Genomic DNA, 25,104 nt, shown 5'->3' with positions numbered 1-25,104 from the left:
ATTAGGAAAAAAAAACTATAAAATAATAGTAGTAGTAAAAAAAATTAAATAAAAAAAAAATGAAAACTCAGCCGTATCGTGCACCGAGTGATCAGCGCGTGGAGGCTAAATTGTGAGGGCGTTTGTGATAATTTTGACTAAAATTTGGGGATGGACTGATTGATAAAAATCGTTGACCATATGCAAGTTTCGAAGATGCATTGTGGTTAAAAAAATGTCAAAGATTAAACTTCAATATTTGCCACCAAACAAGGCTTGTTACCCCCTCCCACAGACCCACACTACTTTTATTGTCACAGAGAGACTCGAGAGAATTGAATTTGCATGAGATATATGGCAGCAACAGTGGTTAGATTGTTATAAAATAAAGACAAAATACAGTTCTACTATAGGAATATATTCATTTTTTACTCAAAACTGAGCTGTACGCAAATGGAACGTATGTCAATATAATAATGATACTTACATTAATTGCAATGCATCAATTGGTATTCAAAAAAATATCATTAAGACTAATAGTTTGGAACCCCACATGATTAGTAAAAAAACATAATAAATCGATCTTGGAACTCAAGAGTAATATCTATACGTAAAAAAAGTTGGTGAATAGTGATGGATCAGAAAAAGGAGAGACAGTAGACAAGTGTATTTCGATGGTAGGAATGGCCCCCATTGCAAAAAATGAAATCATTTATTTGGTACTTTTTTGTTTTGGGTCAGTAACACAACCAAAATTTATTTTGAATTTAGTATAATGACATTTCTCTTAGATTTCATATACTATACAATATAATAGATTTTCAAGGTGAATAGAAGAAACAAATATCACTCTAATGATCCCAATATAATTTTTAAAAAATTCATATAAATGGAAAATAGAAGGCATTCACATGCTTATGCTAAAATGAACCGAAAAAAATAATCAACCAAATATCATAATGAATTGAAACCAATTACTGTCAACCAAATATAAATCCATAACATTATTTATACACATAAAATAAGTACAATTTAAACTAAAAAACTTTTAAAAAAAAAAATATACCCAAAATTTAGGGAATATAAGTGGTAGTATGGATGTCAATCGAGCCGGCCCAAAAAATTTTGGGGCAACTCTACTCGGGTACAAGCAAATTGAGCTGAAATTTATCAAGTTAAAAAAATTTCAAACCTAACCCAAAACATTCGATTTCGGTTGCCAGTTACTCCTCAATTGATAAGAACACTTTTATTGAGATAATTACTCGTACCACACAATTTACAAAACCTCTATATGGGCCCAAACCATGGGCTTAAAGTTTTAAAAGGGCCCGCCTACTCACTCCAAATCTCAGATCTATTGGTAGTAAAAAAATTTTTATTAGCAATTATTGGAAGAGAAGGCAATAGAGAATTAGCGAGATCTAAGTGACACGTGTCCCCTGCTGCTGAACATTCCCCAAACCCAACCCAACGACGTCGCGCGAAGGCAAGCAGAAGGTCCCCAACGGTCCACCGGAATCTGTAGTTCTTCGCCGGTAAAGCCAGCTCCCCTTTCCCCTTCGAGAAATGGAACGACCCTCGGCCCTCCACGCTCGTCCTTGACCTCAGATCGTAGCACGTGTCGAACAGCGCCCTCCGTCCGCCTCCGGCAATCCCCCGTCCCCTTCTAAACGCGTCTCGCATCCCTCGTACCCCCCCCTGCAGCCTCGTCACAGCCGGCGGAGTCCCCAAAACCCTCCCTGCCGCTGTCGACGTTCAATTTGAACGTCGGGAAATCTGCAGCATCTCGCCGGAGACGCTGTTCCGGACAGATCCCGTAGTGAACGTGTCCAGGCAGGGGTTTCCCCACCATCGGCGCCGTCCGGGTCCCAGGCGCGGGGTGAAAATCCGGAAGGGGGGGGCAGTAAAAAGGGGGTGGCGTTTATCTGCGAGGGGAAAACTTGCCGCCGCCGAGGCCGATCAGACCGGCGGCGCCGCGAATAGCCCCTCGTTGTTGTGGCCGCAGCCGATTGCGATTTTGTCGACCGACTGAGATCCGGCGAAGGTGACTGTCTCGGTGACGAAATCGCCGACGGTGTAGGATCCGTCGCCGTAGGAGACCTCGTAGATACACGTGTCGTTGCGGCATTCGGAGACGTCGAGAGATCGCATTGCTGTGTTTTCACGCGAGCGGCGTGAAGGAGGAGGATAGCCTCGGGTCGGATTGGTGGTAACAATCTGCGCAGGGTGCGCATTGCACCCAGCTTTACGTCACTCCCTGTATCCAGCACCATGTACGCCTCCATCGGCGGCCTCCCCACTCCCACCCGGGTGAAGTATTCGCCGCTGCCCTGGCTCGTGCCGGAGATCACCGCTCCCTCCAGCTTCTCCCGCCTCCAGAGGCGGTAATCTAACCTACTCTGAATCGCCTTGACTCGGGCGGAGTCGCGGCGGAGGCGCGCCAGGCGAGCGTTTGTAGTTCTCCTCCGACGTTCCCTGAATGACAGCGCGGGTGGAGGTCGAAACTGAGGGAGAACCGGCGGAAACGGTCGGCTTCTGGTGGTGTACCGCGTGCATTGAGGGTAGTACGCGAGAGAACAGGGACTGGGTGCTTTGGGAAAAGGTGGCAGAAACATGGAGGAATATTGGAGTTGGAATTGGGCGGGAGTGTTCTGGAGGCAGCGGAAATGGAGAGGGAAAGCAAAGACGACCAATTTCTCCATTGATGAAAATGGAGGATTGCGAATCTATGATATTTATACAGATTTTGAATGTTGGGAGGAGAAGACAAGCTTTGAATGGGAGGAGGGAAATAGGTTTGTTTTGTTATTGTAATTAGATTTTGGGGTTTCACTTGTTTTGCATGATCTTTGATTTCTTATTATGTCAATGAAAAGAGTCAGTTATCACGATTAAATAAATTAGTGTCTATTTTGCTGGCCTTTCTTCATTTAATTTGATCATAGAGTGAAAGAGGCAGCTCAGCGAGTGAGTATTACAAAGGTTGGGAATGATAAAAATATTCAACTCTAATCAAATTTATGTTATTTAATGAGGAAAATTTTCTCTACTTCTTAACTAGTATTGGTGAATTTGGCCACGAGTGTATTGAAATAGTGAATTTGGCCACGATATAATGTTAGCCACGAGTGTATTGAAAAGCTTTATTAGGGTTTTGCAGGATATACGAATCACAATCAAGCCGATTTATGTCGCATTTGATGCGTGTATAAAGTAAATTTTAGTAGTACTAAACATAGTAGGTGATTCGAACAAAAGTATTATTTGGTTTGAATACCGGCGGATCTAGAGGCCGCTCACCTCCGTCTGATTATTCCTCTTATCAGGATGTAAAATTACTATGTCCGTCCCCTCCGTTTGCCCGGCGTCGCCCAACAATCGGAAAAATTATTAATTTCACCCTAAACATCTCTTAATATATATATTTAGCACTTTAAATTTATGAATCCTGAATTACTTAGCAGTGAAAATCACGTCAATGCAACATTTAGTAATATGGTATGTATAGTTATGATTAAGCAAATTAATATTCTATATGTATACTAGGGTAGTGAAGGGAGCATTAAAAGTTTGAGGTGGGAGGACAATTCTGAAACTTTCAAAGCGTGTTGTTCATATACGCTTGACATTTAATTATTGTGATTTTTGTTAAATTTTGAGACTATCATCAGAAAAAATGGGCAGGAGTTTATAATTTTGGAGTGCCAAAATTTTATCAAAAATCCCGACGTTTCGATTTAATGACAGCTGCGGGTCACTCAGAAAAAAAAATATCCCCACATATATCTAACTTTAAAATTAATCATATGTATCTTGTTTTTTGTGACTAAGCTCTTCCCGGCCCTTAAAGGCATTTGGAACAGTATGAACATAATATGAAATTTGCGGTAATGACCTGCTTGCATCACCCGACATTAGTCCTTTATTGACACGATGCGATTGAAGCATGTAGCAGCGGCCGATTTGCATCTGTTCTCTCTCTCTCTCTACTTCCTCTCTCTCTGTCTCTATCTGAATATATAGATAATGTGTGTGTTTATGTGTTAAATACTCAATTCAAAATTTTCACACCATCACCCTCACCGCCTAAACCTCTACGCAAACCCTCTTCTCTTTGCATGAATGACGCCATAGGAAGCCTTTGACCCCTTACAGCCAATGGCAGTCATCTTAAGCGGAAGTCATCTAAATCCGTAAGGAACCCACTTCCAACCACATACCAAGACATGGACTGAGATCATAGATGTGGATATAGAAACATGGGATATCCAAGATCTGAGAACTGGTTTTTTTCCCTTGGAAGAGAATATAGTATGTATTCTGTTTTTAATTTCAATCATGTGCCCATACTACAGTTTTGTTGTGTGATTTAGGGCTCCAAATTTGAATTTTTTGAATTTGTTTTGGTTATTTTAGTTTTTTATTGTTGTTTTGCTTGTTTTTGCTTTGATTTTTGTTCTGTTTGTCCGATAATTTTGGGAATTAAGGGTTTTAATTTTCTGATTACAATGGTCTTTTTGTGCATTGACAGAGGAACATCCAGGATGTTTTCCATTGCTCCATCATGGTGATTCTTTCTTCTTTACCAAGAAGGAAAAAAAGTATGTTGGGGGTATTTGACCTTCTTCGACTTCTGTACCATAGAACAATTCGACCTCGTAGACCTCTCGAGCATGGTCTTCAAGTTGATATGATATGAAGATGATATGTGAGTTCTATTACTGTGATCAAAGTACAGTGCTGACTGCAAAGGGGTTTTCATAGACGGCCATTTGATGCCCATTATTGAGGAGCCACATCTAAAGGGATTTTATAAAGTGGCGTCTACTTCGACAAAGCTAGTTCACATGTATGTTGTCAGAAGAGCTAACTTGACAACGAGCCTACTGAAAAAAATGAAAGATGAAGCTGAGGAGCTTCTCAGATTCAGAGCGTCGAAAACCCCGAGTCATCATTGAAGAGAAAACGAACCGATTGTGCCAAACCGTCAACCGAGAAGGAAGAAGAGGCAGGAGGATCATGTGCAAGGGGACCAGGCTAGCCTTTGATGATTGGCTGGTATGATAGGGATATTGAGTTTGAGGAATATCTTACTAAAAGTTTAAGAAGATAAGCGTGCTCATTGGAAGAGGGAGGATGAGATAGCTCGTCAAAATTTGGAGAAAGCATTTTGAAGAGGAATTGGAAGCTGAACAACAAATATCCTCTGAAGTTGTGGCATCTTGTATTGACTATGCCAGTTAGGGAAGCAACAATACCGTCGGATGGAACACCAGTTGAAGCAGTATATGGAAGAAGTTAGGCCGGAAGAAGTTAGTGAGGCGGCATCATTTGAACCAGCATCTGAACCAGACCTTCAGAGTGTGGTACGCGAAGCTCTTAATGTTATGCCGGAAGCAGAACTTGGAGATGTGGTACCAGAAGTTGTGGCATAATCAATAACAAGAGATGTTGGAATGTTGGAGGAGGAGATTCCATGCACACGTACAAGAGGTAATGAGTTGTGATTTTTATAATTGACTTGGTACTCTGTTTGTGATTTTGATTTCGTGTACATTTGTGTATATCGAATTCGGATGCACCTACACCGTCATGTGTTAAACATTCTACACCGATTGGTCCAAGTGTCGTAGTTGACGAACATCCTACTGAATTTGAAGCTGAAGTGGATCAACCTGATGTGGACAGGGCCGGAGCGTTTGTCCATGAAGAAGATGTATACAACCGTCATGGATGGTGGTGTGAACCACAGTCAAACATTAGGGTTGACAATGAATTCTTTCCGATTGTTGAGGACATTACTAATGAAATGCTCATGTCCGAGTTAACCCGCCGTACAGGATCAGCCCCAACTGAAGCTGCGAGAGAAACAGTTGATGAAGCTCCCGGCAGTTTTTCCAAGATGATTTATACCGTCAGGCTTTCGAGTGTGCTCCGGATGGATGTCATCTTCATAATGAGGGATATACGACTGAAGATGAAGACGATGAGAATTAGCCATTTTATATGTTGACTGTATGTGTCAAGATGGTGAAGTTGTTCCTCATTCGATGAGTCATTATGTCAGCCACAACAGCCGGCACATCAACATGAGGGTGATGAGCCGGAGATCGGACGATGAGTTCCTCCAGAACAGATGATGAAGGCAGTGGAGGCAGTGGAGGGTCGGGTCCAACAAACGGCGAAAGTTCTCAGCTCTTGTGGATAAAAATAACTTGTCTTCGAACCAAACCAACCATTGAGCAAGAAACCGTGGATGAGCTTCAAGATCTACAAGATCTAAAGTACACCTTTCAAGCTGACGAAGGAGCTTCTAGTTTGGAAACCTGGTGATCTTTTTAGGATCGAGATTTCTTCTACGAGGAATATGCGGCAGTACGTGATTATGACGAGACGACCAGTGCATGTGAGACAAAATGATGGAAAGAGACTTCGTGCCATCTGTAGAAAAAGTCTCATAGAGGTGGTATGTGTATGCAAGAAAAATCGAAACCCACAACAATACTGATTACGTGGTTGTGAATATGCAACGAGATCATGCTCACACGTTATGCGCAGTGTTGGAACAAAGATGGCTCACGGCGAAGTGGCTGGCTGATCGTTACTTAGAGAAAATCGAAGTCAATCCTCACATTCCATTGTCTGCCAGCGCCAGTGTGTGGATGAAGTTACAGCGACTAAAGTTGGTAGGATGAAGGCATATCGGGCAAGGGCACCGCATTAGAAGGCATTTTTGTGAAGGTTGGACTCCAATACCGGAAGTTGTTCTGTTACTACAAATCCGAGTTGGAGCGGACTTCCTGATTCAAGTGTGCACCGCCTCAGATTTGCTAGGTTTTTATTATTTGTGGGTCCTTTGAAAAAGGGTTGGATGCATTTTCCTTAATTATCTTCCTAGATGCTTGCTTTTGCAGTGTGTATAGGGACCAACTGATGACGACTATTGGAATTGATCCAACAACGGTTGGTGGCCTATTGCGTGAGCGAAATTTGACTGAGGCAGAAAACCACACTCAGTGGAAATGGTTTCTCTCCGTACACAGCTGAGGACCTACAATTGCATGAAAATGCCCCTAGATACGTCTTCATGTCTGACGACAAAGGTATGTGCTATGTGCTTTCATTATAGCGTTTGTAGCTTGAATGTGATTTTTTATTTACTTATACTGCTGTATGTGATTTAACTCATATGATCACTTTGTGTGTGATTTTTGGATGTATCATGTATGTACATTAACACTTGATTGTGATTATAAAATGTAGAGTTTTTTTACACATGTGTATTTATTTGTTGAGTGTAGTCTTGTTTGTGTTCCGTTTGTAGTGCCTCGCAAAAGTCATTCTTCGGGGAGGTGCCTGGTGAGAAACATGGTTTTGTGTTCAACACATACAACAACTTCAAGAAGTGATTCATTGGGGAAAATTTTAAAGAGATGTTGTGGGAACTTGTGGCTAGTACAACCAACTTGAGCAATATGAAGGATGGATGAGTTTTCGAATTACATATCCCCAAGCATGAATACCTCTTTCCATGTTGCCGAAGAAAAATGGGTGAAGGCATATTCTCCATGCATTGTGATATTATCATCAACAGCGTATGTGAACTTCCGGGTCCAAAAGCCAATTGCTCGAGAGTTGGCAATTATCACCATGTTGGAGGAGATTCGGACCGGTCGGATGGAGAGGATTGAGTGGTCGGTGGGTCAAGACCTATGATCACCCTTTGCCGCCCGCTATCAAAGAGATCGTGGATAAGTGTCGGGACCGGAGAGGATTCATACCAAGTGTCGGGATAGTCTGGGCAGTGTGTAGTCAACATGCGTGAATTTACATGCTCGTAGATTAAGCGAGTGAATGGGGATCCCTACACTCGTACGGTGCAACAATCGGCAAGAATGGGCGGGGATGTGTGCAGGACTACGTCTCCGTTATTATTTAAGGTCCACAATGTCGATCTTTGTACGAGAATGTCCTCCTACCCGATCAATGGGATGGATAATTGGCCGAAGACCTGGCTGTTGGATTCGAGATTGGCGCCTCGAGGATGAAGCGACAACGTAGACGTAGAAGAAACTCGGGCGCGGAGGCCGGGTTCGACATCGAGAATGGAGCAGAGTCACTAAGCGGAGCTTTATATGCGAGATGTCGTCGGTGCGGAGCAGAGAGGTCATAGCAGGGGAGAACTTGCACCAATGATCCTAGAGTAGATGCTCGTGCGAAATTCGTCATAGTTCGTCGCGAGGGCCAACGGCTGTCCTACCATCGGTACCATGTGACTGATCTTCAAACTGCGTCAAAATCAAAGAGGTAGTATTCACAATGAATATATGAAATCCCCACCGAGTTTGGCGTCCATTAATGTTTGTTTATATGACCTGAGAACACTCCAGCTCCAGCACCACGGAGGGGACGACCTCGCACACGAGATCTGGCGGCGCCCAGAATTCCTTTTCATCGATATATTTCATATCTAAACCATTGGGCGTCGATTCCTCCGCTTTTTGTTGTTTGTTGTAGACAATTCCAGCGAGGCCTACACCAAGCCGGGACTAGGGCTAATCCGCAGCATTGTGGCCGTCGCAGGGATCAAGATTAAGAAGATTGGATGATGTGAAATCTAAACAATGTTGTGGTTTTGGCGGGGGCTTGAAGCCTTTATTTTGATATCTTAGCTCGAGCAATGTTTATTTTGGTATTTTGGCATGATACGCTATTATGTCTAGCAGTAACAATATTTTGATGGTTTTTGACGTAACAATATTTTGATGGATTTTTTTGATGAATGTTGAATGTTTGTTGTTTGGCGTATGATGGTTCATAATCCAGCTTTCCATTTATTAAGTGACTCGTGGATCTGAATCACGAGAATCTACTAATCTCTTATCTGCTTATGGTGTTTGTTAAAACGGTCTTGGTATTTCGTTCGTGATTATCTAAAAATGTGAGGTACTCAGATGATTTATTTTATTTGGAGTTTAAAAAATCCTTAACTTGCTTTAATTGCTTCATTAAGTGTTCATTACCAATTGCTAATTGCATTGTTTGTATAAAAGATGTATTATTCCATTGGTGATTTAGTATTCAATTGTGTGTGGTATTTCATCAATTGATTTTGCATATAATACTCCAGCAAGAGCAAAACATGATTCCAACACATCTCAACTTAAAATAAAAACAATCGTTTTACATTACATAAAGACTACATAAAAAGGAGAATAGATTACAGCACATAACAACAATATAATAATCTTCATATTTGGGATACTTTGGTTGCTTTACATCCCAATTTATAACAAACTTGCACTCCTCCGGATTTCAACTCAATTCCTTCACCTCTTCAAAATATATGGGTTTTTGGGCGCCAATTTTTGCAACTTCAAATTGCCTCACATGAATTTTATTCCTCAGGTTGTTCTTCAGTTATCAGCGTTCGAAGCAGTTTTGAGTAAGTGTCTTGACTTGAGGAAAGACCATCAACAATGAAAGAATGCGCAATAATCTTCTGGCATGAATTAAATACAAAAATCAATGGAATGTCGTCTCATGGACATTTTCTCTGCGGTGTGCCATGCCATACCATACCTTCCATATTGGACAACGATAGTAATGCCGACCCGGATTGGCCAGCCAGTCCACAGATATCATACTTGTGACCACAAGATCATGGTTGCGATTCCATCTCTGGACGAGGCCAATTCCAATTAAAGCTTGACCTCGTACGATTGAGAACTAGAAAGACATTACAACAACAAGCACACGAAAATTGAGATGCAACATATTAAAAACTTAGATGCATAAACTACTAAATTTTATACAACCCCAAGATACGTCAAATTCAGTTGCCATTATAAAATCCACACAAATTTACATTCAAATCGACCCCGAAAATTAATTTAAAATCCAAATTCAGATGCAAAATGGAACCTAATTCAATTGCAAAATCCTCAAATTGAGATGCAAAATCGTCCCAAATTCACCTTACCCAGTCGAGAGAGGCGGACGAGTCTAAGATTACTCAAATCGCTATGTCGAAACTTAGCTATAGGATCAGATGATAAACGAAAGAAAATGAAAGGAAGGTAAATGGGGGTGTTGAATTGAAGTGGGAGAAGAAGAATAATTTATAATGTCGAAACCATTAAAATAGAGCGGCATGGGAAATATCAACTTTGATTTGACAAAAGTAGTAGTATAGCTGTAAGTTACGCATATGATGGCGGAAATGAGTGCACGGTTTGAGTGTAATATGTACGAAATGCCACAGGCGTTTGGGTATTTTAGTACGAAAATTGGCTATAAAAACATGATTCGTGATTAATTTTAAGGTTAGATATATGTGGGGATATTTTTTTACGAGGACTGAGTGTCACAACCGAAAGCGTCGGACTTTTTGATGTAGTTCACTCTATAATTTGTGATAAAATGGAAAGTAAATGGAATATATGTATATAATTAATACTCCCTCCATCCACAAAAAAATAGGCACATTTACCATTTTTGGCGATCACAAAAATAGAACACATTTCATTTATGGAAAGTTTTCAGCAAATAATAACCATACACATCATTTCACTAACAATACTTATCACTTATTTTTTTCTCCTTTTCTCTTTTACTTTTTTCCCTTCTCTTTTACTTTACCAATTCTACATTAAAACCCGTGACATACACCAATTGTTCTATTTTAAGAGTGGATGGAAGGGAGTACTTCTTAGTCGCTAGTCGCTGGTATGCACTTAATGTCTGATATCTCAACCCTTAAACCAGACCATGTGTTGCTAGTTACGTAAACTAAAGAAAATAAAGAAAGAGAAAGATAAAAAAAGAAAAAAAGCGACTTGTTGATATACAAGTGAAATTATGCCCATTTTGTATAATGTGGATTTGAAAACGAACCCATATCACATTGTAATAACAGCAAGACAAAATATGAAACAAACCCTCTACGACTACACGTCAGATTGCCTACAAGTTGCAGCAGCAGCAGCAGCAAAAGCAAGTTCAAAACTAAAAGGCATGTCCAAGGGTATGTAATTTCCTTGCATGAGTTACCAAGATTTGTGACCCTACCGTCTACAGGTTAATAGCAAATATGGAAATGTTAACTCAGGAAATTTCCTGCCAGCATGTTCAAGGCTCCCTTCCTACTTGAAACCTGTTTCTTGGGACTGTAACTGGGATAGTCAGTCACATTGCACATACCCCTTGATTCATACCGTACCAACCATCTATTGTTGCATTTGAGGATTTTAATGCTAGGCTGATGCGACTGCATAAGAGGTTGTTGTTATTGCCTGATGCGCCATGTGAGGTGCAGTTGCTGCTGATGAATTTGCCCAATGGGCTGCTGTTGCTGAAATTGTGGTTGTTGCTGCTGCTGCATCATATTTGAAGTTGCTGGTTGTCATTTGTGGCTTAAACACTACCATATCCTGGAGAGACATGATGGGTATGATAGTCTGGTCGAGAGACAAGAGAAAGAAAGGTGTAGCAGGATCAACCGGAACCAAGAGTAAGTCATTTCTTACCCGGGGTAAAGCTTTCCAATCAGGTGCAATTCTTTATAGGAATGTGTGACAAACAGTGTCTGGGATGGTAACTGTATTACTGCACACTACGAGTTCCATCAACTGAGAAATATGAAATGCATTCAAAACGAAACAAAAAGAATTCGTAGTTTGATCAGATAAGTTAATTGATTAGCAACCGTAGTTTAAACGAAGTTCGTAGTTAGTGGCACTGATGACTTACAGTTTCTTATCTTTAAGCTGATCAAGAAATCATGCTGATCCATTGCACGAAAAACTAGAAAATCACCCTTTCAGCGTATTGCCTGGCATACATACCAATAACCTCACAGGTAAGTATTCAACTACAACTATAACGTGTATCAGACATGCGAACAAAAGGAGTGCAACTTTTCAGAGGACATTACTTGTTTCTCATCTGGTCCTGGGTTGTAGGCCGAACCATCTCTGCAATGTCGGAGGCCAATTTGCACCAAGCCTGTAAGAAAAAATGTTACTCCTCCGTCCCATTACATGTGACTGTGAGACATTTCTTTTGGGAACATGATTTTGAGGTGAAAAAAAGTAGAGAAAAGTAAGAGAGAGGTAGAGTGTTGTTTTTTGCCATAAAAGGAAATGTCTCACATATAGTGGGCACGCCCTAAAAAGGAATACGTCTCATAAAATGCGACGGAGGTACAAAGTACATAAAGTCAATAAGATGTGATCATTAGGTTCAGTTGTCACTTAAAATAGAAAGCACATTGCCATTGATGTTGTGAGAAATCATTCTCATGAGTTAATCAGAACATAAGAATAACAATGCAGAAATGTGTAAAGGCAAAGTAAAGAATTGGGGAAATTTGTCGTGCGTCTCAGAAGCTGAGGACTTCCTGTATCCCTGACACCAGAAAATTGAATATAAAACATGAAGAAGTAAAATGATAGAATAATTTATACTCAAAACATTTCAAACTAACAATTATCCAAATTTCATGTAACCAGTTTTTTAAAGAGTAGAACAGGATTCAGAATTTAAGTTTGTAAGAGGCTTACCACCAGTCTAGTGATGAAAACAGGCTTGCCTTGGCTAGCTGTCTGATAAGTTTCCCTGTAACAATGGACTCAAAAAAAGTATCAGAGGCTGAATATTCTTACACTATGGCAACAACGGACTCAATTTTGTATTTTGCATGTTGATTATTCTTTATTTTCCGCAAGCAAAATCACAAGTAGATTTTCAAGGAAAAAATCCTTTGATATTTTAGTTACTGTAAAATTTGTGCATATTTGGTTGCTTAAGCCTATATACCAACAACTTGAGAAGAGCATAAGTTACCTCCCAGAATATAACTTGTATTGGTTGTGATGCGTGGCATTGTACTCGATGTCTGCTGATTGATGAGCATATTTACCACAGAACCATTCACCCCAACAGGCTCCATTCCTGGTTGCATCGGTTGCGACATTCCTGGAGTACGCATCATGCTGCCTTTTCCAGAAGAAATACCAGACGTACCTCCACCACTCATCATGTTCTGATTCATACCCGTTCCTATCTGTGCCATTTGTTTGGTGGCAGCGGGTGTTGGCAATGATTGGGTAATTGATGCGATAGCTGATGGACCAGATGACATTACAATTTGAGCTGAAAGGCACTGGCAGCGTCATTCCATTGGGCAATCATATTTGATAGCATGAGGCATTACCACCCATAGAAGAGGCGCAATAGAGGTTCCATTAGCTAGGACTTGACTTGCTTGTGCCCGTCATTCAAAATTCTCACATTTGCTTCTGCACCTCCAACTGGATGCAAGGAGGGCATTGTATTGTTTGCAAGAGGTTTCATATCTTGAGCATTTTCAGTGTTTGGAGCCATTTCCTGTGACGTTGATATTGGTGAAGGGAGTTTGTAAGCTTGCAACAGTTTGAGAAGCAGGCTTAGCAATAGCTGAAATATGTGGAAAAAAGTGTATAGCATAAGCACCAAATATTTATATTGCCAAGATTATAATAGAACTCATCCAGCACAAAACAAAATTAGAAAACAAGCAACCATATTCTAATAATCTTAGATAACTTGTTGATCAAGAAGCGAATAAATAGATAGATCATAGAGTGTGATGACTAAATTATTCACCTAACAACAAAAGAATTAGTTGGAAGTGATATTTACAGAAGATCTAGGTTCATGTTATTTAAAATTAAAGCATGGCAATAATAGGCAACAAACTAAGATAAGCAAGCAAAAACTACCTGATGGAAGTGGTCCAGACATCAAAGGAGCAGGACCAGTTGGTGTCACATCCATATTTTCACGGGGTTTTGATTTGATGGAAAAATTTAACAACCGGACCTAGTTAAGGCAATGCGAGCTCACAAAAATTATCTGAGATGAGGACAAGGAAGTGAGGATTTTTAACATTATCTGGCGGTGGATCTGTGGCTCGTGGATTGTTCTTTCCCTGATTAACATGTCGATAATATTCAGCATAGTCATTAGCTCTTTGAAAGATAAAATACAAGCTGAAAGATTGCATCTCAATTCAATTCAAGACTGGAGTGGAAACAGCAAATTGCACAACCATCAAAACATTACAAAAGCAAAGCAAAAGCAACTCTAATGAATTTAGAGTAAACCCAGGCAAGTTTGTAAGGAGCACAGTAGGGATGCACATATAAACTTTGGGTAAGTGGAAAACGTACTGCATTGTAGATAGCTCCAAGTTTGGGTAGCTTCCTTGGACAAATAACAGATAGAGAGATAGCAGACTGCAAAAAAAAAAAAAGCAGTGCTGCTGAGATGCCTAGTAATATGAAAAGGCTTTTATTCAAGGCAGATGAAATATTTCGCAGTACCTGGGTGAATGATTTTGCTACTGCTTCTGCATCAAATAGGCGATTATCTGTTGGTGTTTTCCAGTGTTGTCGCTCTGCTTTACATGCGCTGGGATTGTGATCCATATCAGGTGTTGGCAATGGGTAAAGGGTTGCTTGCAGCAATAAGAATACAATGTCTTTGTGACTCCATATTCTGATTTTGGTTTCCATTTGAATAGAGAACATCTGGTGAATGCAAAAAAAATAAGTATAGTAAATTACCATAAAATGTTGAAGGAATGACAATAATACAATGGTATATAGCCCTCGATTTACATATCTATTATCCTCAAGAATCATAATGCAGAGAAAATTAGGATCAACCTGTAGTTTAGAGGCAATTCAGGAGTCATAATGTGGCCAAACATTATCAAGGTTATCATCACAAAAAATGAGATAAACTATAACTTGCAATTTGTATGTTGCCAATTCCAAAATAAGAAGATACTCTATAATAAACTTGTAAGAATAAAATTACACATCCAGATACCATTAAAGCTTCAGCTAGCCCTTCAGCAATTGAAATATGGAAACCACCACCTGCAAAGGTATGACTGAGAGCCAGTGCAGCAAAACAAGTCCATGTTCCTAGTCCAACCAGTCCATAGAGTACAAGGCAAGCTGAAAGAATGACAAACATTGATGGCAATTAAAGATTATATAAGGCAGGATAATATTACTCTGGATTTCTTTTTAAATATGTCAAACAGGTTAATATTAGAACACAAACTACACACCACTGTATGGACCATGAACGGTGAACACAACCAGTGATAGCTCCACTTGTGGGGTTGATGTCTCCTGAAAAGTGAAAACAAAATGAAACATGAAATAGAAGAACATAACATGAAAAACACCAAATCTAGATCCTATTCATTCAAGTAAACATATGAAAAGTGCCATTTATGCGTACCTTATCTATGGAATCATCCCCACAGAAACATCTGCAAAGATTTAAGGAAAAAATTGCATGAGATCAGTGTATTTCACATTGCTTGAGGATCATAATTTTCAAACTTTTCTTCATTTGTCTCAGAAAGAATTTGGGATTAATTTGGGCGCCCTTGAGCTTGATTTGATTTCTTTAAACACACTTTCAATTCCCTCTCCGTTTTTAATCAATCCAGCAACTAACTAACTTATTTTGTTATATCAGAAATAATTTTCTACTCTATTGACTTTACTTTTTTTCTTTTTTTTTTTCTTTCTCCTCCTTTTGTATCTATCTACTTGATACTCTAAATATTCATTTATTAAACTCCGTGGCAAAAACATTCCACCTCAACTATAAGAAGCGGAGGAAATACCAACTGATTTTAACATAAAATACCGACATATTCATTACAACTTTATTCATAGTTCATGATAGGAAATTCAGAAACTTAAAAACAATGATGTCATCTTATGTAATTTAAAAATTCAAAGTTCATTTTAAGTTTGTCATTAGTTCATTATAATGAAATGATGTTGTTCGACGTTAGCTTAATTTGGTATGGTATGAATCGTAGTCCTTCTATTATATCTATCAGTATCTCTATAAGACTTTCAAGTATTTTTTCTGTAGTATAGTTATTAAGCTTGAAAGGTGACAAATAGAATAACATGGGAGAGAAATAAGAACGAGGGATCGAGTTTTTAAATAGGTTATCGACTTAGGCCCAAGTTAATGGCTTTAGCAAATATTTTCAAACTTTAGTAAAGCCCAATTCTAAACCTCAACACGTGACTTACACATCTATAATCTATTATGCCGCAATATTTTATCTTGAATTCGCTGTAATAAAAATCGTTAGAACATTTTTTATTATTAATGAGGACGCTAATTTATATTTTTAAATATATCATCAATATTTTAAAAATATTATTACTGTTGACCGTCCCAATTAAAATTAGAGGATGTGAAGGCGTTTTAAATAAAATCAAAAGATTAAATTAATTTATCCGTAAAAAGACTTTCTTTTGCGTTCTAAATTATTATTTTTTTCTTAAAAAATTCAATAGTAATTTAGTTTCAGCTTTTGTGTTAAAAAAATAAGTTTATTGTAGTGATCCATAACAAATAGTATACTTTATGGATGCATGTCTTTTAATTCTAACTATATTTGGCTTTAATATATGTGTATACTTGATTAATTGACTTATTTATACATAACTTATTTATACATGAGCATCCATAATAGAGGCAGAGGATGTGACGGACGATGCATTCTCCGCCCTTAGTCCGCCATTGCTTAAGGGTTCGAACTAAGCACACATTATCCTCCGCGGATGATAGATCGTGCGGACTATGACACGAGGATGCATTCTACGCATCCACCGCCCCATTGTGGGGGGTACGGAGGACAGACCGGACGATGCACACATTATCTTTTTTTTTTTATATATTTTCTTCTATATATATCACCATTTTTTACTTCATTTTACACCTTTCACTCCACTCTCTTCCCCATCTCAATTTCTATCTAAATTCAATAATGAATTCCGAAGATTTTCATATTTGCAAGCATAAAATATAAAAAAATAAAAAATAAATACTAACAATAGGATATGCCTTTAATACTAAAATTAGGATTACTGAATTTGCAAACATAAAAAATATATTTTGGTATTCTTGCTAACTAAATGATATACTGTAATTTGAACCATCAATGAAATGAAGTTGTTTTTTTCAATTTTTGTAGTGTTTAAATATTCAAATAATAAATAAAATGCTTAAGGCGGACTATATGGTTGTCTATAGTCCGTTCCATTGTAGATGAAAGGGGCGGAGGATAGAATGCGTGTAGGTGAACATAGAGCGGGAGCTTAGAGAGCGTTGCTTCCTCAAGTCCCATTGTGAATGCCCCTGCGCAATATCTTAGTTCCATACTTCCATATTTCAAGATGCACAAATCCCGCATACAATAACAGTGCAATTTCAAATAAAAACTCATACTCTTCATTAATCCATATGTCAATAAATATTACTCACTCTAAGTCGTTAAGATGAAAATTTCGAGCTTTCATTTTTGTTTGTCCCAATCAAGATGACCCATTGCTTAAAATGGAAATCAGCATATCTCTCTTTATACTCTCTCTCTTACTTTACTCTCTCCACTTAACACACAAAATAAAATTACGCGTCTCGTGCCGTCAAGGAATGGGTCATCTTCCCTTGGGACCCCGGAGGGGAATGCCGTATATAGTTTCTGAATTTCATCATGATAATATCAATTTAAATTTATCATTCTTGCATATCGGCGCATTGAGGAGTATGAATGACTGATAAGTACAACACGCCACACGGCCCACACCCAAATCAATTTCAACAAAAGCAAAAACCAGTACTATTCCAAAATTCAGGCATATGGCCGGAAATTTGGCTTGGGGGGGGGGGGGGGACGGAGTAAAAATTAAAGCCATTTAAATTTTTTAAAAGAAGAAATAAATTTTCAAAAATCTCGAAATAAGATGTCACATATTGTGTAGGGGTGGCAAAATGGGTAAGCGGGTAATGGGCAAATTCCCATCTCGACCAGCTACCGTCGGCTATCCCGGGTACTCGATGCCCGGCGATAACGAAAATTGGGCGGGATCGGGTAGTGTGTTTTAGAGTTTTGCGGGTAGCGGGTATACCCCTCTTGTGGGGTACTACATTAGTCTGATTAATACAGATTATTATTAATATTAGAGCCATATCATTTTTAATACTCCACTCCATTCCATATTAATAGAGCGTTTCAAATAGTTAAATTTAGAGCGGCAATTTTGCTGACACGACACGATAACACGGCACGAAACTAGAGCACGAAATTAATGGGTTGGTCGAGCTTATCGTGTTAATTGTCACTATCGGAAATGGAGCCGATTAAGGACACGAAAATTTAAATTGTCGTGTTAGGTGTCGGGTTCGTGTTATCAGATTAACAATGCGTGTTCGTGTCGTGTTAAATTGTTATCAGATTTAACACATAATATTTTAATATTATTATTCTTATTAACACATAATATTTTAATATTATTATTCTTATTATTTTCATTTTTCAATACTTATTTTAGAGTGTCATTAATGGGTTCGTGTCGTGTTAGGTATCGTGTTGACCCAAACGGTTCGTGTCGTTAATGGGTTCATGTCGTGTTCGTGTCGAGGGTAGCGGAATTAAGTGTTCGTATTCGTGTTTGAGGTTTTCTTAACGAATTCGTGTTCGTGTTTGTTGTTATCGTGTTCGTGTTGTTATCGTCTTCGACACGATAACGATAATACTCGATTTACCACCCTAGTTAAATTAGAGAAAAAAATAAATAGTTAAATAATAATAGTCATATACACACATTCATTTTGAAAAATTAAAAATAAATATTAGTTAGAATGGAGAAAAAATAAAGTAAGAGAGATAATAATGTAGAAAAGAGTATTTATATTATTATTTTTCCAAAATGAGTGAAGAAAATGAAATGTTTCTAAGAGTTCTTTTGAAACATTTTTATATTCACGAACATACAATTGAAAACTTATCGTAACTAGCTATAGAGTCCCCTTACTTTTATTCTTAATCTATTCAAAGTTTACCATCAATATTAATTAAGTAAATTAGGGAACATTGACGATTATTATGGTTTTCAAATTTTTATTCGAATTTCGGGTCGGGTAGGGTACCCGCAATGCAGTACGGATACCCGACACGGGTATCGGATAATCCCGGTATCTCACGGCGGGTATTGGGACAACCAATTTAGCTAAAATCGGGTAGGGGTACCCGACTTGTCGTGCGGATACCCGCGGGTAACCCGTTTCGCCACCCTACATATTATCAATAATCCTTTGTTTCTTGTTAGGATTAGCAATTTTACATCCTAATAAACTGTCATGACTCATCGCGCTATTCCGGAGAAATCGGGCCATCCGGCCCACTATTACTCACATGACAATCAATGTAAAGCGCCTATCCGGGCGGTCGATCTCGGAGCCCGCAATTTCTTGTCCTTCACGAAACGGCTCCACCCCTTGGTCGCACGTAGCTCTTCCAATACGAATACCGGAATCTCCAAACCTTACCGCCGGAATCCTCCACGTGCAATAAAACTCCTTCTCGAATAGATGCTCGCACCGCGAGGCTTCCATGGACTCTGGGCGAGCTCGTCGCGGTAGGTGTGCTTCCTCGACGATCTCGTCCTTGGAGTGGGAATTGAGGAACGCGATCTCGTCCTCCGAGAGGGGATTGAGGTTGGGGGCGGGCGGCCACCTCCTCGTCTTTGAAGGTGCCAAGCCACACGCGCTTGTGTTTGTCCCCACCGGGCGTTGGCTGCGACACCACACCCGGTGGAGTGATCGATTTGGATTCACTGGTCGTGCTTTGGTCTATGCTGCTTCCGTCCATTTTTTAGTTTAGTTTTCTTGAAAGGAGAATAGGGGAAAAGTGTGGATTATGAAATGACATGGGAAAAATATGAGATATGAGACTTGTATATATTGGATTAGCCCAAGGTTTTAATTCTATGAAAATAACATGGAATATTTACAGTTTCATTCTTCAAAAGGATTATTTTTAAATTATGATGGCATGACAATACACGTGAATAAAGTTGCACGACAAAAAAAAAAAACACGGGAGTACCAACGGCAACATGCGTCGATAACAGCTTTACAAAATGACAGCAGTAAGACCGCGATCGAACCAATTTGTCAACAGTTTTACTTGAATTACCAAATTATCATGAATTTAACACGAACTATCAAAATTTCCATTAAAACAATTTTTATTAAAATATAATTTAAAAAACAGAAAATATGCAAGGTTAACTGGCAATATCTAATTGCAAAATTCAAAATAGCTCTGAGCATATGATGATACCCCAAATTCTATCTCATTTTGAGTTTTTGTACAAGATATATCTATACTTTTATTTACACTAAATTAAATTCAAATTAAATTTTTAAAATTTGATTTTATAACATTAAGTTAAGGTTAATTATCAAAACAGAAAAGAGTGAGAAAGATACATAAACATACAAAAAGAAAAAACGTGCAGAAAAGAACTCAGACGACAATGGAACGGAGGCGAAGAAGATTGTATTTAACCTAATTAATCCTATTAATATAAGATTGAGTTATTGAATTAGCCTAATTTAATTAGTGGACTTTTATAAATTAGCCCACATTCTATATAAACATGATTTAATCAGTTTACCTCAAATAGATTATAATTCTACATCAACGTGTTTTGCGTCTTTCCAAATTTAATTAGTTTAGTTGAATTCTGTATTAATGTGTTTTGTGTCTTTCCAAAATTAATTAGTTTAGTTTGGTTCCATGAAATTAGTCTAGATTATAATTCTATATTGAGACGTTTTGTGTTTTGCGACTAATAAAATGAATTATACTCCTTGTTATTGTAGTTCACTACTATTATTTATGGGAACAATTTACAAATTTTAAGTTTTGAATTTTAGCTATTTTATGCCTACGTTTTATATTAATATATTTTGATTTATCATTTTCTCATTGCTAGCTAGTTGAGTTAATATTATGACTGAATTAATTTTAATAAAAAAATTCATTAATATGAGAAAAGTTAATTAGATTTTGAACTCCGTTAAATAAATATCCAACAAAAGAATCTCTTAAATTACAATGTATTAGTATAACGACTTAATTAAACAAAATTTGTAAAATGACCTAATGTAACAAAATGCATTAGTACGAAGACCCAAAAATTTGTAAAAGAAATTCTAAATTTGTTTTCCTTTATTTCACATTCCATCTAATAGACCATTATTTTACTTTATTTTTACATTTCTCACCATCGGCTTAAGACGTACGTCAGATGTTGAAGGCTGGTGTTAATTAGTGCATTATTAATAGTATCGTTTAGTTCATATATATGAGCTTAGTGGTATAATATATGAATAAGATGGAGTATTATATAAGTGTTATGAATTGTGAACATGGTTCTAAAACGGGATGTGGACCAATTCATTTGTAGAATCGACGAAAAAAAGGACTATTTTTTTGTCCATAATTTTATGATTGCCATGATAAAATTATTAATTAAAAATTCTATAAAACAATATACGGAGTATTTTATCCATTCCATTATTTTTTTGATTGTCCTATTAAAGTTCGATCATTTTTTTTGGCAAAATATAACTCATTTATCTTTTTTAGTTTATTCTTTCACAATGCTCCTACTTGATTCTCTTTCATGTTTTATTGTCAATACACTCCACTTAACTTTTTAAATATTCATTTCCTTAATTTTTGTGCCTAAAATAAATGCATCACTATTAATAGGATAGACGGAGTAACTTTTAGTTAACAAGATGTCTCATTTGAAATTTATAGAAGAGAAAATTTTATTATCATAGCTAATTAATGTGTGTAAAAGTAAAAAAAAAATGAGAAATAAAAAATACTCCTACTCAAATACAAGTAGATGAGTTCAAAAAAAAACACTTCTCGTTGGATTAAATTCTTAGTGGTACAAACACACATGGACACATTAACCAATCGTGCACAATAAAAGAAGGAACTTATTACTAGAATGCTTAAACTTAGCATGATCCATGAATCGTTGTCTATAAACTTCTGAAATCGTTCCATATGTGGTTGGTGCAGCGTGATTGCAAGAAACACGATCCCTTCATTTTCCTTATCAGAAAATGAAAACTCTTGCCTTCTGAGAGAGCTCCGCCGGGGCAGATAAAAACGGCTTCCCCAACCCGAATTCCCACTTGTGAACCCGGGAGCCCAACCCAGCTCGTTATCCCAAATTTGGGGGATTTCACATGGTTCTGTGTACGAACAATGCCTTCTCTATTCTGCAAATGCAACTCCCAAATAATCCAGAGCAGACCTTAAATTGTCGTCCCCTTCGAAACGATTGCCTCTGCACTTTCTCCACCCGAATCTCACGCTTCAAACAAGATCCCCAATCAGAGCAAATGCGCCCTGTAGAATATCCCGTTCCCGAAGTATCCAAGCGGGGGAGGGGCCCTAGCCTCTGCCGCCGTCCCCCGGGAACTGCAGCTTTTGCTGATCTGGGGGGCCCGGGGGAAAAGCTCACGCAGGCCACACGTGGCCTGCCACCACCTCGTACATGGTTAAATTCCCATCATTGCATTTTTGCTTGGGGGGGGTTGATGTGATCGCGGCTTAGCCTGAATGTGGAGAATGTTGTTTCACCATCGCCTTTGAGAGGGTTTTGGGGCGGAGGGTTGGTGCTCGATGTGGCAAAACCCGGGGCTGGGGGGGTTTGCGCGCCGGAGGGGGCCGGAAAAAGGGAAATGTTGGAAATAGAAAGCAGATAACAAAAAAGAGAAAAGGAAATATTCGTAGTCTAAAAGTGTATATCAGAATATGACTCCAAATTGACTTTTTTAATTCCCCCTTACATGAGGTGCTATTTATAAGCCCTCTAAGAATGAAGATTACAACGGCAAATTTTGAAATGAACAAAAAATCAGCAAAAACCCGAATATAGCTAATGACAAAGGAACCCCTAAACAACTAACTAAGAAGGGAAGTCAAACAAAAGGGCGAAACCAACAAAGACTAAGTCCCGAATTTGGGGTACTTTTGTCTGCATTCAACCTCCCCCTTGATTCAAAATTACACTCAAAACATATTTCTAAACGCGTGCTTCTCAAAGAAAATGACTTGGTGAAAATATCAGCCAAGTTCTAAAAATTGCTGCAAAACTTCAAAGAGATGCCCCCTTCATTAATCAAATCTCTTATAAAATTGAAACTTAATATCAGTGCTTCGTTCTCCCGTGCATAATTTTTCTTTGCAATGCCGGTGATTGATTATCCGAAAATTTCCTTCCTTCTGCTCCCGCTCGAAATCAGCCAATAACCTTCTAAACCCAAACCCCCAAAAACCAAGGGCGGAAAAAATGCAGCCACATACTCCCTTTTCCCCGATCAAAGCGTTGTTACTCCTTGTTGCTTAAAACTCCATGCCCAACTCCGGCCCCAAGATTGAACACGAAGCCGGTACTTCCCCTATCATCCACCAAACCCCCAACCCGTCCGTGAACCCAACCAATTTCCAAAAAATCAGCAACATTTGAGTACCAAATCCCAAAAATTTTTGGGTTTTCCATTATTTGGAAAAGAACCCTTTTTTGCGGCCCCAAAATGTTGACGTGTTGGATTGTGCATAAATCGGGAAACCATCCCAAAGGGGCCCAAAAAAAATTCCCCGGGGCCTCTTTCTTAAAATAAATCAAACCTCCAACTAGACTCAGAAATTTTCCATGGGCTTCCCTAAAGTACCATCTTTGGAAAATTTTTTTCATTCATATTCATAGAAGTTTCGTCGCAATTCCTCATGTGGAAGCGTTTGAAAAAGATCCTCGGCATATTTTTTTGGAAAACGAACACTCCATTTTTCTCCTTCCCCAACCCCCGATCGAAAATAATTAAGAAAACCCCCAGATAAAAAATCTCAAACATATTCATCATCTCTCTTTGAACTCTTAAAAAAGAGAGTTAAAAATCTCATATATATTATATCACCCAACATATACACAAACTAGGAGAAAAGTTGGGGTTAAACCCCCTTCTTTGCTCAATGTAGGCTCGTTAGCCGTTCAAATCCTCTTTTTTGGAAAAACGAACCCCGTTTTTTAGCCTTCCATGGAACTGCTTAAACCATATAACGCTTTCTTCAACCTATAGACCTTATCCTCCATGCCTTAAACAACGAATCCTTGGCTGCAGGGCATAGACTTCCTCCCCCAAGTCCCCGGTTTGGGGAAAACCGAGACTTGACATCAAAGGATGAAATAGGCCACTTAAGATGTGCGGCCAAAGCCAAGAACATTCTCCCCGGTTTAAAGGGCGAGCAGGAAAAACTTTTCCTCATAGTCGATGCCACCCTTCCCATAGCCCGACAAAAAACGAGCCTTGTGTTTTTTTCCCCCCATCGCATTATACTTCGTCTTGAACCCTAAACCCAATTGCACTCTTTTTTTAAAAAGGAGTTTTCCCGGGCCACCCAAGTTCCTTCTTTTCAATTTTTTGCAATCTCCTCATTCATTGCATTCTACCACTTCTCTTCTCCCAGCATCATGGAACCGATTTGGATCCGAAACCATAAGAGAAAAAGTACATCTCTCAAAAAAAGTTGGGTTTAAAGAGCCCGGCCCGTGGAGGAGGTGTTTGAGAGATGAACAACTACCTAATAACGGTGGTGTATTTAAGTTTGGGGGTTTTATGGGCCCGGGGTAGGGGGGGTATTTGGAGGAGTAGTATTTGGTGAGTTTATGGGGTTCTTGGGTAATTTCGGAGGGTTTTGTCGGAATTTACAAAATTTGCATCACTCGTGCCCAGCGGGAAGAGAGTATATGGATCATCTTCTTGCTCTCCCCCCCGGTCGGCATTTTCCCGAAAAAAACAACGTCTCTCTTGGAAAATCTTTTCCACTAAGGGGTTTATATAGCTTGTATGCTTTAGATTGAGAAGAGTATCCAATGAAGATACACTTTTCAGATTTCTCGTCAAGCTTTCGACGATGTTGAGAGCTCACCAAAGCAAAAACTACGCATCCAAAAATCTTTAGATGGCTCAAATGGCCTTACCTCCCCCAAACTTCATATGGTGTGCGATTTTGAACATCTTTTGTAGGAGATAAATTCGGAAAAAATACGGGGGTTTGGCCGCCCCAAAGGGGTTGTGGAAAATCTTCGCCTTCAACATGCTTCTCCCCTCTCTCGGGGGTTTCGATTTTTTTTCCCCTAGCGTATTGGTCAA

At 38.8% G+C, this 25,104-nt stretch overlaps 1 protein-coding gene and 1 pseudogene across 1 annotated transcript; both read right to left on the bottom strand.

Annotated features, from left to right (window-relative positions):
• Window positions 1-1,941: 1,941 nt before the first annotated feature.
• LOC125199137 (protein ASPARTIC PROTEASE IN GUARD CELL 1-like) lies at window positions 1,942-2,684 on the bottom strand. The gene is made up of 2 exons (XM_048097268.1): window positions 2,253-2,684; window positions 1,942-2,199 (listed from the first exon to the last, which is right to left on the bottom strand). The coding sequence occupies exons 1-2, from the start codon at window positions 2,682-2,684 to the stop codon at window positions 1,942-1,944; spliced, it is 690 nt and encodes a 229-aa protein (XP_047953225.1).
• Window positions 2,685-8,207: 5,523 nt separating this feature from the next.
• On the bottom strand, window positions 8,208-15,711 carry LOC125199135 (annotated as a pseudogene).
• Between the last annotated feature and the right edge of the window lie 9,393 nt (window positions 15,712-25,104).

Source organism: Salvia hispanica, unplaced genomic scaffold (assembly GCF_023119035.1).
Source record: "Salvia hispanica cultivar TCC Black 2014 unplaced genomic scaffold, UniMelb_Shisp_WGS_1.0 HiC_scaffold_391, whole genome shotgun sequence".
In the NCBI taxonomy this organism is placed as follows: Eukaryota; Viridiplantae; Streptophyta; class Magnoliopsida; order Lamiales; family Lamiaceae; genus Salvia; species Salvia hispanica.
The sequence above is the reverse complement of the archived record's forward strand: the minus strand, read 5'-3'. Positions and strand labels throughout refer to the sequence as shown.